At 35.1% G+C, this 13,101-nt stretch overlaps 1 protein-coding gene across 1 annotated transcript in view; it reads left to right on the top strand.

Moving 5' to 3' along the window:
* The window catches only part of Scn7a (sodium voltage-gated channel alpha subunit 7), a 94,898-nt gene that overhangs the window by 64,910 nt on the left and 16,887 nt on the right, over positions 1–13,101 (top strand). Inside the window, exons 11-16 of the mRNA XM_021156416.2 lie at positions 709–805; positions 1,820–2,058; positions 4,807–4,977; positions 5,510–5,866; positions 8,578–9,012; positions 11,665–11,770. Coding sequence (XP_021012075.1) covers positions 709–805; positions 1,820–2,058; positions 4,807–4,977; positions 5,510–5,866; positions 8,578–9,012; positions 11,665–11,770 — 1,405 coding nt within the window. The remainder of the gene's footprint in view (positions 1–708; positions 806–1,819; positions 2,059–4,806; positions 4,978–5,509; positions 5,867–8,577; positions 9,013–11,664; positions 11,771–13,101) is intronic.

Here is a 13,101-nt window from a genome sequence, read left to right as displayed (position 1 = left end):
AGAGAGAGAGAGAGAGAGAGAGAGAGAGAGAGAGAGAGAACAGCAAGTACAAGTACACTCACAAACAATAAATAAAAGTAAACCATAGAAGATAAACAGAGCAGAGCAGATGTTGAAAACATGTCAAGGGACATGAAGCACTTGAAGAAATGATTCATTTGTGAAGTTAGACCACTTAACTCATCACCTGCCACACATATTCTATCCAAACAACCCTTTAAATCCACACCATCACCTTAGATTCTTCAAAATTTATTTAATCATATATCTGAATATTTTAATTTATTGATAGAATTAGCCCCATTATAAAGTTAGTATATCTTTGAACAAAAATATTGTGGTTTTAGGGAGATATTCTCATTACACAGGAACATATTTGTCAAATGAATATTTTATAATAACTTGGTAATTGTTTTAGATTATTTTTTGAATATAAATAGTACTGCTAACATTTACTATCCTGTTCTATTTATTGTTCAGCTCAGAGTGAAAATTTTGATTGCCTTCCAAATTTAGCATTTATTTTCAAGCTAATTCTAAATAATTCTAGTACAACCAATACCATAGGAAGGGCAAGTGATGGAACACAGAAAGTCCTTGGAAGCAAGAAGCTGTGAAGGTCAATATGGAAATATTCTGTAAATGTCACATTGTAATGGTGGGTTGATGGAGAGCTAGCTACCACTAAACCCATTAACCTCCTTTTAGATGGAAAGTACACAAATAGAAATGAAGAAAAGATCCCCAACTTCTATAAATACCACACTGGATATACTGGAAGACACTACCCTCGGACACAGAGAAGGTAAAGTGAAAACACTACCTGAAAATACCTGAACACAACACGGTATTGAATGATTCACAGTACTGAACTATTTGCAAATAAAGGAATAAAGTGTCCAACCATGGAGCATGTTGTTAAAAGGTATCAAGGTACAGTCACAAACTGCATATGGTGCCAGTTGCAGTTGAAAGAAATAGACACAGATGTAAAGAGGTAGAATTAAATAACAGCTGTATGGTGTCAGTTTCAGTAGTCGGCATAAGCATTTTGTAGTCACCTCCTGCTGCAGTTGCAATGGGCTAAGTTGGAATATCTTCTGAATGTCCATGGAGTGCTAGTCTTTCTGCAAGAGCAGAGTCTTTTAATTAATTGCTTACTGATTGCTGTTTCCCATGGTCCATGGATTTTTCACCACAACCGAAACATAAAATATAAAGAATGTGTTAACTGGCTGTTATATTATGTTAGTAAATCTCAGCGCAGCTTCAGACTGTTGGTGTTTCTGTTGGGATGGGAAGATAAATCTGGACCTTTGGTGGCAGTCTTTGTTCTAATCTCCTGTTCTTCAAAGTTCACCTCTATAATCACAATAACTCGGAGTATTTTAGATTCATCTATTTTTTTTTTTACATTTGACCAGGTGTTCCTTATCGTGGACTATTTCAAAAGCTAATAAATTATAAAGCATATAAATCTAGAAATTAAAAATCATCTTATTCTCACCCATACTTGGTTTATGAGAAATTTATGCTTTCCTATTAATACATTGTTGGCTTCATTTACATTACATTTTTCTAGCTCAATATTCACAAACAAAATAGGAGAGATTGATTTCACCTTGTTGTGTATTAGTATAGACTGTTTGTATTTGCTAATTAAAACATGCAAAATCAAGATCTCCAGAGCTCTGTGCGTGAAAGTGTTAAATTTGTCTACTATCAAGAATTCAAACATTTTTTTCAATAGTTAACTTTGTCTACTATCAAGAATTCAAACATTTTTTTCAATAGTTAACTTTTTCATCTTTCATTTTAGAACCAGAAACATCCAGGAAGAAATGCCCACTATGTTGGCATAAGTTTATTAGATCCTGCTTCATCTGGAAATGCTCTCCCTGTTGGGTAAAACTGAATGAGTTTGCTGATAGAATTATAACACACCCATTGGCTGATCTTTTTCTTGTCATCTGCATTGTTTTGAACATATGCTTCCTCGCCCTAGAACATTTTCCAATGAGTGAGGAGCTCAGGTCTCTCCTTCACGTTGGAAACTTGGTAAGAACCCATCATTCATTGTTTTCATCCATAGTTTCAGGGTTTTGTAATTTTGTAATTGCTATCCTTATTGGTTAATCTTATAACCACACTATGCTGCTGAAAGCATGGATTGTGTTGGTAAGATGGTATGTTCATACCATGTTCACTTCAGCCCCTACATTGTCAATAGTGTTACCATCAGAAGTTTGACAATCAAAACTCAAGATTCTATCATTTAAATTTGCAATCCTACCTTGTCTCCTGGGAATGAAATTAAATGGAAGCAATTTATTGTTTAATCCGTACCAAACATACATTATAGGTATGGATGTCCTATAATGAGCAGAGACCAGGGGTATGATAATATCAATGGTAACTTTCTTCTGCATTCTGAATCCTGACTACAGCAGTACATGGACCCATTTGTTTCCTCTGACTCTCTTTATGTTAGATTGGTGCTTATCATTTTAACAGGGTACTTTTGAGATTTCTGTGTAGTTTTTCAAATATGACACAAAAATAAAATAGATTTCTATGGATTTATGAACATGTTAATGCCCAAGCAAATGAATGTTGCTTAAATTTTTAACTGCATTCTGTATAGTAGCTAAGTACTATTCACAAAACAAGCCAGCAGTCCATTTCAAAATATACATAGTTGATACTATAATAATGGGACTCTAAGGAGATGGCTTAGTGGTTAAGAGTATGTAGTACTCTTGTAGAGGACCTAAGGTTAGTTCCTAGAGCACCTTGCACCCCAGCAGGCAGCTCACAACTGCCTGTAACTCCAGCTTCAGCACAGATCTGACTCTTTTGAACTCAGCATGCATCTGCACTTACATAACACATACACAAATACACATGTGCACAAACACACACACACATACAAACAAGGGCATGTACGGACACACACACAGAGTATTTTTGTTTTGTTTCGGGGGGGGGGGTTGTTTTGTTGTTGTGGTTTTGGTTTGTTTTTTGTTTGTTCTTCTTTTTTCCTGATTTTTTATTGGATTTTTTAAATTTACATTTCAAATGTTATTCCCTTTGTCATTTTCCCCCTCCAGAAACTCCCTATTCCATCCTTCCTCCCCCTGCTTCTATGAGGGAGCTTACCCACATGCCCACCCACTCCTGCCTCCCACCCAGGATTAAGTGCCTCTCCTCCCATTGATGTCCCACAAAGCCATCCTCTGATACATATGTGACTGGAGCCATGGAACCCTCAATACTCTTTGGTTGGTGGTTTAGTTCCTGGGAGCTCTGGAGGGTCTGGTTGGTTGATAATCTTTTTTCTTCCTATGGGTTGCAAAACCCTTCAGCTCCTTCAGCCCTTTCTCTAACTCTTCCATTGGAGACCCCATACTAAGTCCAATGGTTGACTTCGAGCATCAACCTCTGTATTTGCTAAGCTCTGAAAGAGCCTTTCAGAAGACAGCTATATTAGGCTCCTGTCAGCAAACACTTCCTGGCATCCACAATAGTGTCTGCACTTGGTTACTGTATATGGGATGGATTCCCAGGTGGGACAGTCTCTGTATGGTCTTTCCTTCAGTCTCTGCTCCACTCTTTGTCACCATATTTGCTCCTGTGATTATTTGTCCCCCCTTCTAAGAAGGAATGAAGCATCCACACTTTGGTCTTCCTTCTTGAACTCCACGCGGACTGTGAATTGTATCTTGGGTATTCTGAGCTTTTAGGCTAATATCCACTTATCAGTGAGTGCATACCATGTGTGGTCTTTTGTGACATAACTCATGTTACATCACTCAGGATGATATTTTCTAGTTTCATCCATTTGCTAAGAATTCAATGAATTCATCATTTTTAATAGCTGAGTAGAACTCCATTGTGTAAATGTACCACATTTTCTGTATCCATTCCTCTGTTGAAGGATATCTGGCTATTTCCAGCTTCTGGCTATTTTAAATTAGGCAGTATTTTTCAAGACAGGGTTTCTCTGTGCATCCCTGGAACTCACCATGTAGACCAGGCTGGCCTTGATCTCAAAGATCCACCTGCCTCTGCCTCCCAAGTGCTGGGAATAAAGGCATGCACCTCCACCCTGCCACACACACACACACACACACACACACACACACACATACTTTTTAATGAATAAATGAAATTGTTGAGTTTAGAAATCACTGCCAGCGTAACTTTTGAAATATCATTTCCATACATTTATTCTGTTCTTTTCTTGATCATGTATGTACTTTTTAATGATTATAATATAGTTACAGCATTTTCCCCTTTCCTCCTCACATGGACTCCTATATACCTTCTTCACGCTCCATTAAATTTATGGCCTGTTTTTTTCAGCAAGTGTCATTGTATCCATGTGCACATGCATAAATATGTACTTCTTACATTCATTCATGAGTTTAATGGTTCAGTGTCTTAATATATATTCCATATTTCCAAGGAAGCATTTCAAATGTAATCACTTTTATTCAGATAATCTTTCCTCAAGAACAGCTTTTATTAAATTGCAATATTCCATACATTAGGGCTTAAAATTGAAAATTAAAGTATGAATGTATTATAATAAAGACCTAAACCAACAAGGGCCGGAAAAGAACTGTGTAGCAGGTCATGGTCTGGAGGTCCCTCCATGCCATATGCCTGTGTGTGAGTGTGGAGCTCTCTCTAAGTCACAGGCCTGTGTGTGAGTGTGACTTTCCCTGCATGTCACAGGCCTGTTTGTTGAGTGTTAAATGCAACTGCGGAAATTTTCTTACCATATGTTTGGTTTCCTTTCAGGTTTTTATTGGAATTTACACAATAGAAATGATTTTGAAGATAATCGCTATGCATCCATATGGGTATTTTCAAATAAGCTGGAATATTTTTGACAGTATACTTGTGGTTTTGGGGTTAACAGAAATTTTGCTAGCAGATGTTGAAGGACTAGCTGTTTTTATATCAGTCCCAGTAAGTAGAATTCAAGACCAAATTTTTATTTTATTGTAGTATATCTCACTTTCTTGAACATAAAAGGACAATACTAAAACATTTTTAAATGGAAATATTAGATCCTCTGTAAAATTCCTTTAGTTCTGAAAATAATAGTTAATGTTTTCAATGTGCATAAATGTTGGAGAAAGTTAATATTAAGAAAAACCAAATATGTTATAAAGAGAAACAAAAACAAAGAGTGGATGTTTTTGCTCACCAGATAATAAAATACAAACCTGTCACAATAAGAAAAATATAATAGTGACTGTGAATTAACAAGTAGGTTAAGAACATATATATAGAATTAGCATATAAAATTATAAAATGTGTAAGATGTATTATGAATGTAAAGTAATACACTTGTTTTTATCAATAATGTTGAAATTGATATGATTTTAAAATCTATATATAAATGACTACATGATTCTGATGAAACTTTAATTGTGTATCATAATCAACACTGACCTTCTGTTGATTTTTTCCCTATTATTTTACATTTGTTTATTAGTTGATATTTATAAAACTGGGGAAATATGGACCACCATTTAAGAGTTTGATGCGCATCCTTGGTAGCTCATTGATGGCCCTGAAAGATTTGGTCCTGCTGCTCTGCATATTCATTTACTTCTCTGCTGTGTTCGGCATGAAGCTGTTTGGTCGAAGTTACAAAGATTGTGTCTGCCACATAAAGGAAGACTGCCAACCCCAACGCTGGCACATGATAGACTTCCTTCATGCCTACATGACCGTGTTCCGAATCCTCTGTGGAGAGTGGATAGAGACATTATGGGAGTGTATGGAGGTTGCAGGCCAGGCCTGGTGTATTCCTTTTTACATGATGGTCATTTTAATTGGAAACTTATTGGTAAGTATTAGTGGCCTTTATTTTTTATTAACAGCAACAACAACAACAACAACAAACCCTGCTAACCTGTATATGTTTGAATTTGATGGATTGATAGAATCAAGTGATCTATAGCTGTGTTGTCCAAAATAGTGGGGTACTTGGTGATTACCGATTGAAACACAATTGGTCCAGTTTGAGCCATGTAGTACCTGAAAAATATATACTGGATTTGTCTTATTACTAAAGAATGTGTGCATTAATAGATTTGCATTTATATTATAATAATATTTAAAAGCATATAGTTTAATGAAATGAATTAATATATCCTTTCTTTAATATTACATGTGTGATTTCCACATTTCTATTGGCTAGCATACTGTCATAACATTGTTCATCAAAGTAGCTTTGACATCATGTGGAAATGGTTAGACCTGTAGTTTCCAATTCCATTCAGGTATATGGAAGCATAATTCACCTTGTACCTCTATTCCCAAAAGATTTGTTTGTCCATTAAATTTTAAGAAGCCCTTAAATGCAACAGTGGCTGTCAACCTACCTGCATACTGCCATTATCTGGGGAATTNTTTTTTTTTTTTTTTTTTGAGGTTTTTTTTTTTTGATTTTTAATATTTTTATTACATATTTTCCTCAATTACATTTCCAATGCTATCCCAAAAGTCCCCCATAGCGCCCCCCACTTCCCTACCCACCCATTCCCATTCTTTTGGCCCTGGCATTCCCCTATATTGGGGCATATAAAGTTTGCAAGTCCAATGGGCCTCTCTTTCCATTGATGGCCGACTAGGCCATCTTTCGATACATATGCAGCTAGAGACAAGAGCTCCGGGGTTCTGGTTAGTACATCATGTTGTTCCAACAATAGGGTTGCAGATCCCTTTAGCTCCTTGGGTACTTTCTCTAGCTTCTCCATTGGGAGCCCTGTGATACATCCAATAGCTGACTGTGAACATCCACTCCTGTGTTTGCTAGGCCCCGGCATCGTCTCACAAGAGACAGCTATATTTGGGTCCTTTCAGCAAAATCTTGCTAGTGTATGCAATGGTGTCCGCGTTTAGAAGCTGATTATGGGATGGATCCCTGGATACGGCAGTCTCTAAATGGTCCATCCTTTCATCACAGCTACGAACTTTGTCTCTGTAACTCCTTCCCTGGGTGTTTTGTTCCCAATTCTAAGAAGGTGCACAGTGTCCACACTTTGGTCTTCATTCTTCTTGAGTTTCATGCGTTTAGCAAATTGTATCTTATATCTTGGGTATCCTAAGTTTTGGGCTAATATCCACTTATCAGTGAATACATATTGTGTGAGTTCTTTTGTGATTGTGTTATTTCACTCAAGATGATGCCCTCCAGGTCCATCCATTTGGCTAGGAATTTCATAAATTCATTCTTTTTAATAGCTGAGTAGTACTCCATTGTGTAAATTGTTAATGGAGCATTCGTGCCTCAAATACAGGCCCACAGATACTAATGTTATTGATATGTTGTGAACTTGTCATTAGACAATATTTTTTTTTATTCTTAGTTGACCAAGCAGTGCACCAATGATTGTAAACCAATATGTATACAAGTGTTCTGCATTAGATAAGGAAGAAAGCTTTTAATTTTCAATTTCTTTACCATTGAACTACTGCCAAATGAATTGATAAAGGAACCTTCACTGCTTCTAAATCAATCAAATGGCATAAAAAAATTTTAAATGTGTCCCCCTGAACAAAAAAAGGACTTGATATTTTCTTGTTTTTCTTATATTTTCTTATAGATTTATTTAAATTTTCTTTTTCTTTTGTCATGAAAATAAATTGTTTTGCAAAAGACTTAAAAAAAGGAAAAACAATAATCTAAAAATAGTATATACATATGTACATATATGCAGCAATTGAAAATAGGATCAAAGTGGTTGTCTGTAAATTAAACAGGACTTGATTATATTTCTAAGTGATCACAAAGTCAAAATATACACTACTGTTGCTTTGAAAGTAATTTATATACAATGATTTTGAATTAGTTTTTGCAATCGTTGTCTGTATCCATTTCCTATGAGACAGTATTTTATGTAATGACTGCTCCCATGTCTTTAAATGTAGTATTTGAGCTCAGTACTACGCCTAACTCGCTGGAGCTTACCATTCTTTTGCAGGGTGTTTGCACATGTTGCTGGACAGGGTTCAACTGAAAATGGGCTTGCCATAGGCATTTGTTAGTAAAGTGCTTGTCTGCCACTTGTAATACTACCTGTTTCTAAGTTAGTGTTTGTTCTCTCACTTTAAGGAAACCTGGCTCCGCGAGGAAGTAAGATTTTGGCATAGGACAATCTAGAATAGCCTTTAGATTTGACATCTCTAAACCTTCTAATTTTCACCCTGGAAACAGAAACAAATCAAACTATACAGCTGAGTGTTGTGAACTTACAATTTGTTGTTTGGTGGAGTAGTAAAATTCCTGATAGCAGTCACAAGTTCCCGAGTCCTCTTGTTCAATCTTTAGCATCAAAAGAAAATCACTATAACTACACCAGCAAAACCAGCAACTCACCAAACAATGAAGCAGAAGTCTGTTCACATAATCTGCTAGCAAGGCACCAGCCAATGAGCACTGTGATGCAGTTGATAAGTTTTCATGTCTCAGACTAGAACTTTCAGAGGTCTGTTTTTAATCATATTAAACAAAACAAGCAAGATACATTAAATGTCATTTTCCTTTTTTTAAAGATACTTTACCTCTTTGTGACATTGGTGAGCTCTTTCAGTTACTATGATGCTACAACGGAAGTGAACAAAGAAGCCAAAAACCTTCAGCTTGCCATGGCAAGGATAAAGTCGGGAATAAACTCCGTGCTTCTTAAAATAATGTGCACAGAAAGAAGTGTTCCTACAGAAGCAACAGACCAAATATGTGATCCAAGTGTTAAAGAGAATATTTCTGGCCATACTCTTTCTGAACTGAGCAACACCCAAACTTTCCTCAGATATAAGGACCAGAGCAGCAGCACTGAGAAAACTCCAGTGACTGAATCTGAGAGCCAATCGCTGATTGCTAGTCCCAGTGCCTCTGAAACTGTGCCGATTGCTTCAGGAGAATCTGATATAGAAAATCTGGATAACAAGGAGACTCGGAGCAAGTCTGGGAATGGAGGCAGTAAAGAAGTAAGGTGTTCAATTATATTCATTTTTTTAGTGTGGATTTGTGGTTTTGTTCAAAAGAAATAAGTCAATGCTGATGTTATAGAGTTAAATTGCACATTTGATTCTAAATCCGCCTTACCTAACTACTGGGTTTCATGGTTTTGACCAAATTATGTAAGTGCCCAAGCTTTTGCTTCTTTATCTGAAAATGCAGATATATTTCTTTTAGAGGGAAGAAGTAAGAGAAATAGTTGTGAATTTGCCTAGAGTAAAGTGATATTCTGGAGATATAAGATGGTATAATTGTGAAATTCTATATATCAATAAATAAGACAATTTGTGGTGATGAAAATGATTTTTAAAGCACATACATACCTTTGTCAAACATCAAGGTATATGATTGGGAGATGCGAATTCCTTGTGTATTATCATCTTCAAGATGTGAGAATAGCTTAAAAGAGTAGGGCATGATTCTTTCTTGCTTGCTAAGAATGAAAGTTTAGTCCATTCATGTCTACCATATATAAAAATAAAATACATTAAGACTGAAAAAATAATAAAGTCACTAGTTTGAATTTTGACTAGTTGGTAATTTTATAAATTCCTGACTTAGAAAAAATAGCGCACACATTAAAAAGGCTAGATGTTGTTGTTCACTTAGCTTCTGAAATATTTAGTGTTGTATCCTTTCCACTTAGAAATAACTTAATGCATTATCAAAAGGTAAAGTTCAGTAAGAGCCATTCTTACACCGAGCACTATGTGCTGTATCAGCTTCAAGTTCTGAGTCTCATTGGGCATGAACTCAGGTCAGTCTAAGGCCCCAGAGAAGGACAGATTACAGCTTCTCCATGTCCCCATCATGCTTGGCAGCCCTTTCATCAAACCTCTGCTGGTTAGGCATATGTGTTCTATTATAATGCCTCAAATGTGCCTTCTGATGCAAGGTCAGGATGAGTAATCAGTAGCCCCAAAACTTCCCTCTGAGCACATCAATATTGTTGGCTTTCTTTATCCTTAATCACAAGATGATTGGAATCCCTGTTCCTCAAACATTCACACGTATCTTTCTTCTCTGAAGACTTGGTTTCCATGCAGCTCTACATAGAACTGCTGTATAGCATAGTAAATAGAACCAAGTTTTCATCAGAAAATCTTAATAACATCATTAGAAAGTCTAAAGCACAAAATACAGAATAAAAGAACAATGTAAAATAACTGTAAATATTGAATTTTAGAATCTATCAATAATACCGTATGCTTATTTAAGCCTATATTTGGATAAATAATTTCTCAAAGATTTATTCCTTTACATATATGCTTAGTTATATATTTTAATTAGTCATTTTGTCGATTATGTAGTCCCAGAATATTTAGTGTACCTTGGTCTAAAAATACAACTAGTAAAGATTGTAAAACACTAATTTAAGAAATATATTTTCATTTGTATACATTTATTCTTCCATTGAAATATTATTATGTACATAAGACTGATCAAACTACGCATCAAGTTGTGAAGCTTTTAAAAATATAGTGTTATATCACAATACATTTTCATGACATTCAGTAACCTACTAAAATAAATTATAATTTATAATTTATATTTTGAGTTCTATGTGATATAATTAAAAGTAAAGCTGTTGAAGGATCACATCAATATCATATGGACAAGTGTTTGATAATATCTATAGCAAGTGTGCAAATATATATATATATATATATATATATATATATATATATATATAAAATAGTTTTCTGCCCAATTTGTTTCTTTGCTTAAGCAACACATTATACTGAGATGACAACTGGTCGTGTAAAAGCTAAAGCAAAGAAAGCATTCTATTGTACTGATTGTGCATAACATTGCAAGGAATGACCAAGTATCAATAAGTTCTTTTTCCAAAATCTATCTAAATAATCCTGCAGTAATAACATTTTTATATACTCATGTGTGATTTGTCTAAATCAGGAAATACCTTTTGGTGCTACTGACTTATAGGATTCTGGTGTATTTAAAGGATAGTATGTGTTTATGTCCATTTCAAAGTCAAGGAAACCAAGTGTCTGCCACATGTACAAAGCGATAAACACTTTGACTCAGCAGCCTTGAGCCTCAGTCATGGGCAGGTGGGAAATGACGAACCACTCTCTCTCCAGGATCTTCCTATATGGCTTTATCCACTTGCCCCACTCTGTCAAGAGACCTCTTCTCTGTGTGTTTCTCTTTTCACATCGTTATAACATCATGTACAAAGTTGACAAGCACAAAACTATCTGGATTGGATTAAGCAGTTACAATGAAATTTATTTTCCACTCAGTGGTAGAATGAATTATTGTGATGTGTCTGTCTAATTAAAACAACACATATATGTCCCGTGTGAATTGTCTTAAAATTCATAACATAATTATTTTATAAACAATAAGTAAAGTCCTTTATACCTAAACTTTAATTTTATTCAAAGTTATTTTCACTTAAGTATTTCAAAGTAACATATAAAGCAAATATGTACATAATGAATTTCATTCCAGGTTAGCCACAACTACTTCAAAATCTTTTAACTTTGATAATGTTTCTTTTGTATATCATATTTACTCATGAAAATGAAACAAACCCACAATAATCAAGTTAAACATTGACCATAACTTTTTGTTGGGGCTATAATTTTTTCTAGAAAATGAAGCAGTCTAGTTCATCTGAGTGCAGCACAGTTGATATCGCTATTTCTGAAGAAGAAGAAATGGTCTATGAACATGAAAAGTCGAAGCTTCATAAAAATGGCAAGTAGTTGTTTCTTTAGTAACTTTATTCTAAAATAGACTATATTTCTGAATTTCAATGATGCAATATTCACTTAGAACTTCAATTGTAAAAAAAAGTTACATACATATTGAAATGTATGCATATCAGCACGCCTATAACTTAACAGATACAATAAGTATCAAGAAAAGAATCATCTTTAGGAAAAAGAAAGAGTCTGTTTGGTACAGTGTAATGTGGTAGGTAAAAGCTGTCTCTGACATCAATACCTTCATTTCATCTTTCTGTCAGTCTGTCTGTGTCCATTTACTCTTCCCAGCACTGCCTTCCTATCTAAACAGTAATGAACTTCAGAAAATGGTTGCAAATATAAATTTATTTTTGTGGGGTAGGGTATCCATTTGTGTGTGAATTCCTAGAAGATAACCTTTTCCAAGAATAGCAACACTCAGCAGCAGCAGCATCCTAACCCATTGACTAAGCCTATAGAGATAGTGACTGACATAGTTGATACAGAAAGGAACTCTGAGAACTTGTGATTAGTGAAATAATATTGATAGTTTACTCAAATGTACATTTCATGGCATAAATAATACTAAGAATATATCTAAAGCTTTTATTTAATTGCATACTTTAGCTGATAAAACTAAATACATTATAGTAGAGCAGGAAGCATAGCTATATTGACACTATATTTTATTGCAAGTAAAATAATTTTTACTTCATGAATTGAGTCAACTTAATTTTCTATATACTTTATTCAAAAATGAAGCATAATTATATGTTTATATATGTATATAAAGATGAGTACATATAAAATACAATTTCAGGGAGCTCTTTGGCACACTAGAATATACTTAATGCTTCTTGGTGATTTATAATTCAAATTTGTTTACTAGCAAAATTAATAAATTACTAGAGATTTAGGCTTGAAATCATTGCAGTCATTAAATTACTAACTGCCAAAAATGCTCAATTGGTAGCTTTAAAATAAGAATATTTGGGTTCAAAATATGGCTCAGGGTGGATATGATATGGATAGAGCATTTGCTATATAATCCAGAACGACCTGAACTTGCATCCCAATCATGTACATAAAAGCTAAGCCTGGCAGTCATGTCTATAATCCCTGTGTTGGTGAAGCAGACACAGGTGGATCCAGGAACCTGCAGGCCAGCCAGTCTAGTGGAAAAGGTGAGTTCCAAGTTCAGTGAGAGACCTGTCTCAAAACATAGATGTAGAAGCACTAGCTGCATATGTATCAAAAGATGGCCTAGTCGGCCATCACTGGAAAGAGAGGCCCATTGGACTTGCAAACTTTATATGCCCCAGTACAGGGGAACACCAGGGC

This window comes from Mus caroli, chromosome 2, assembly GCF_900094665.2.
Source record: "Mus caroli chromosome 2, CAROLI_EIJ_v1.1, whole genome shotgun sequence".
Classification (NCBI taxonomy): domain Eukaryota; kingdom Metazoa; phylum Chordata; class Mammalia; order Rodentia; family Muridae; genus Mus; species Mus caroli.
The sequence above is the reverse complement of the archived record's forward strand: the minus strand, read 5'-3'. Positions and strand labels throughout refer to the sequence as shown.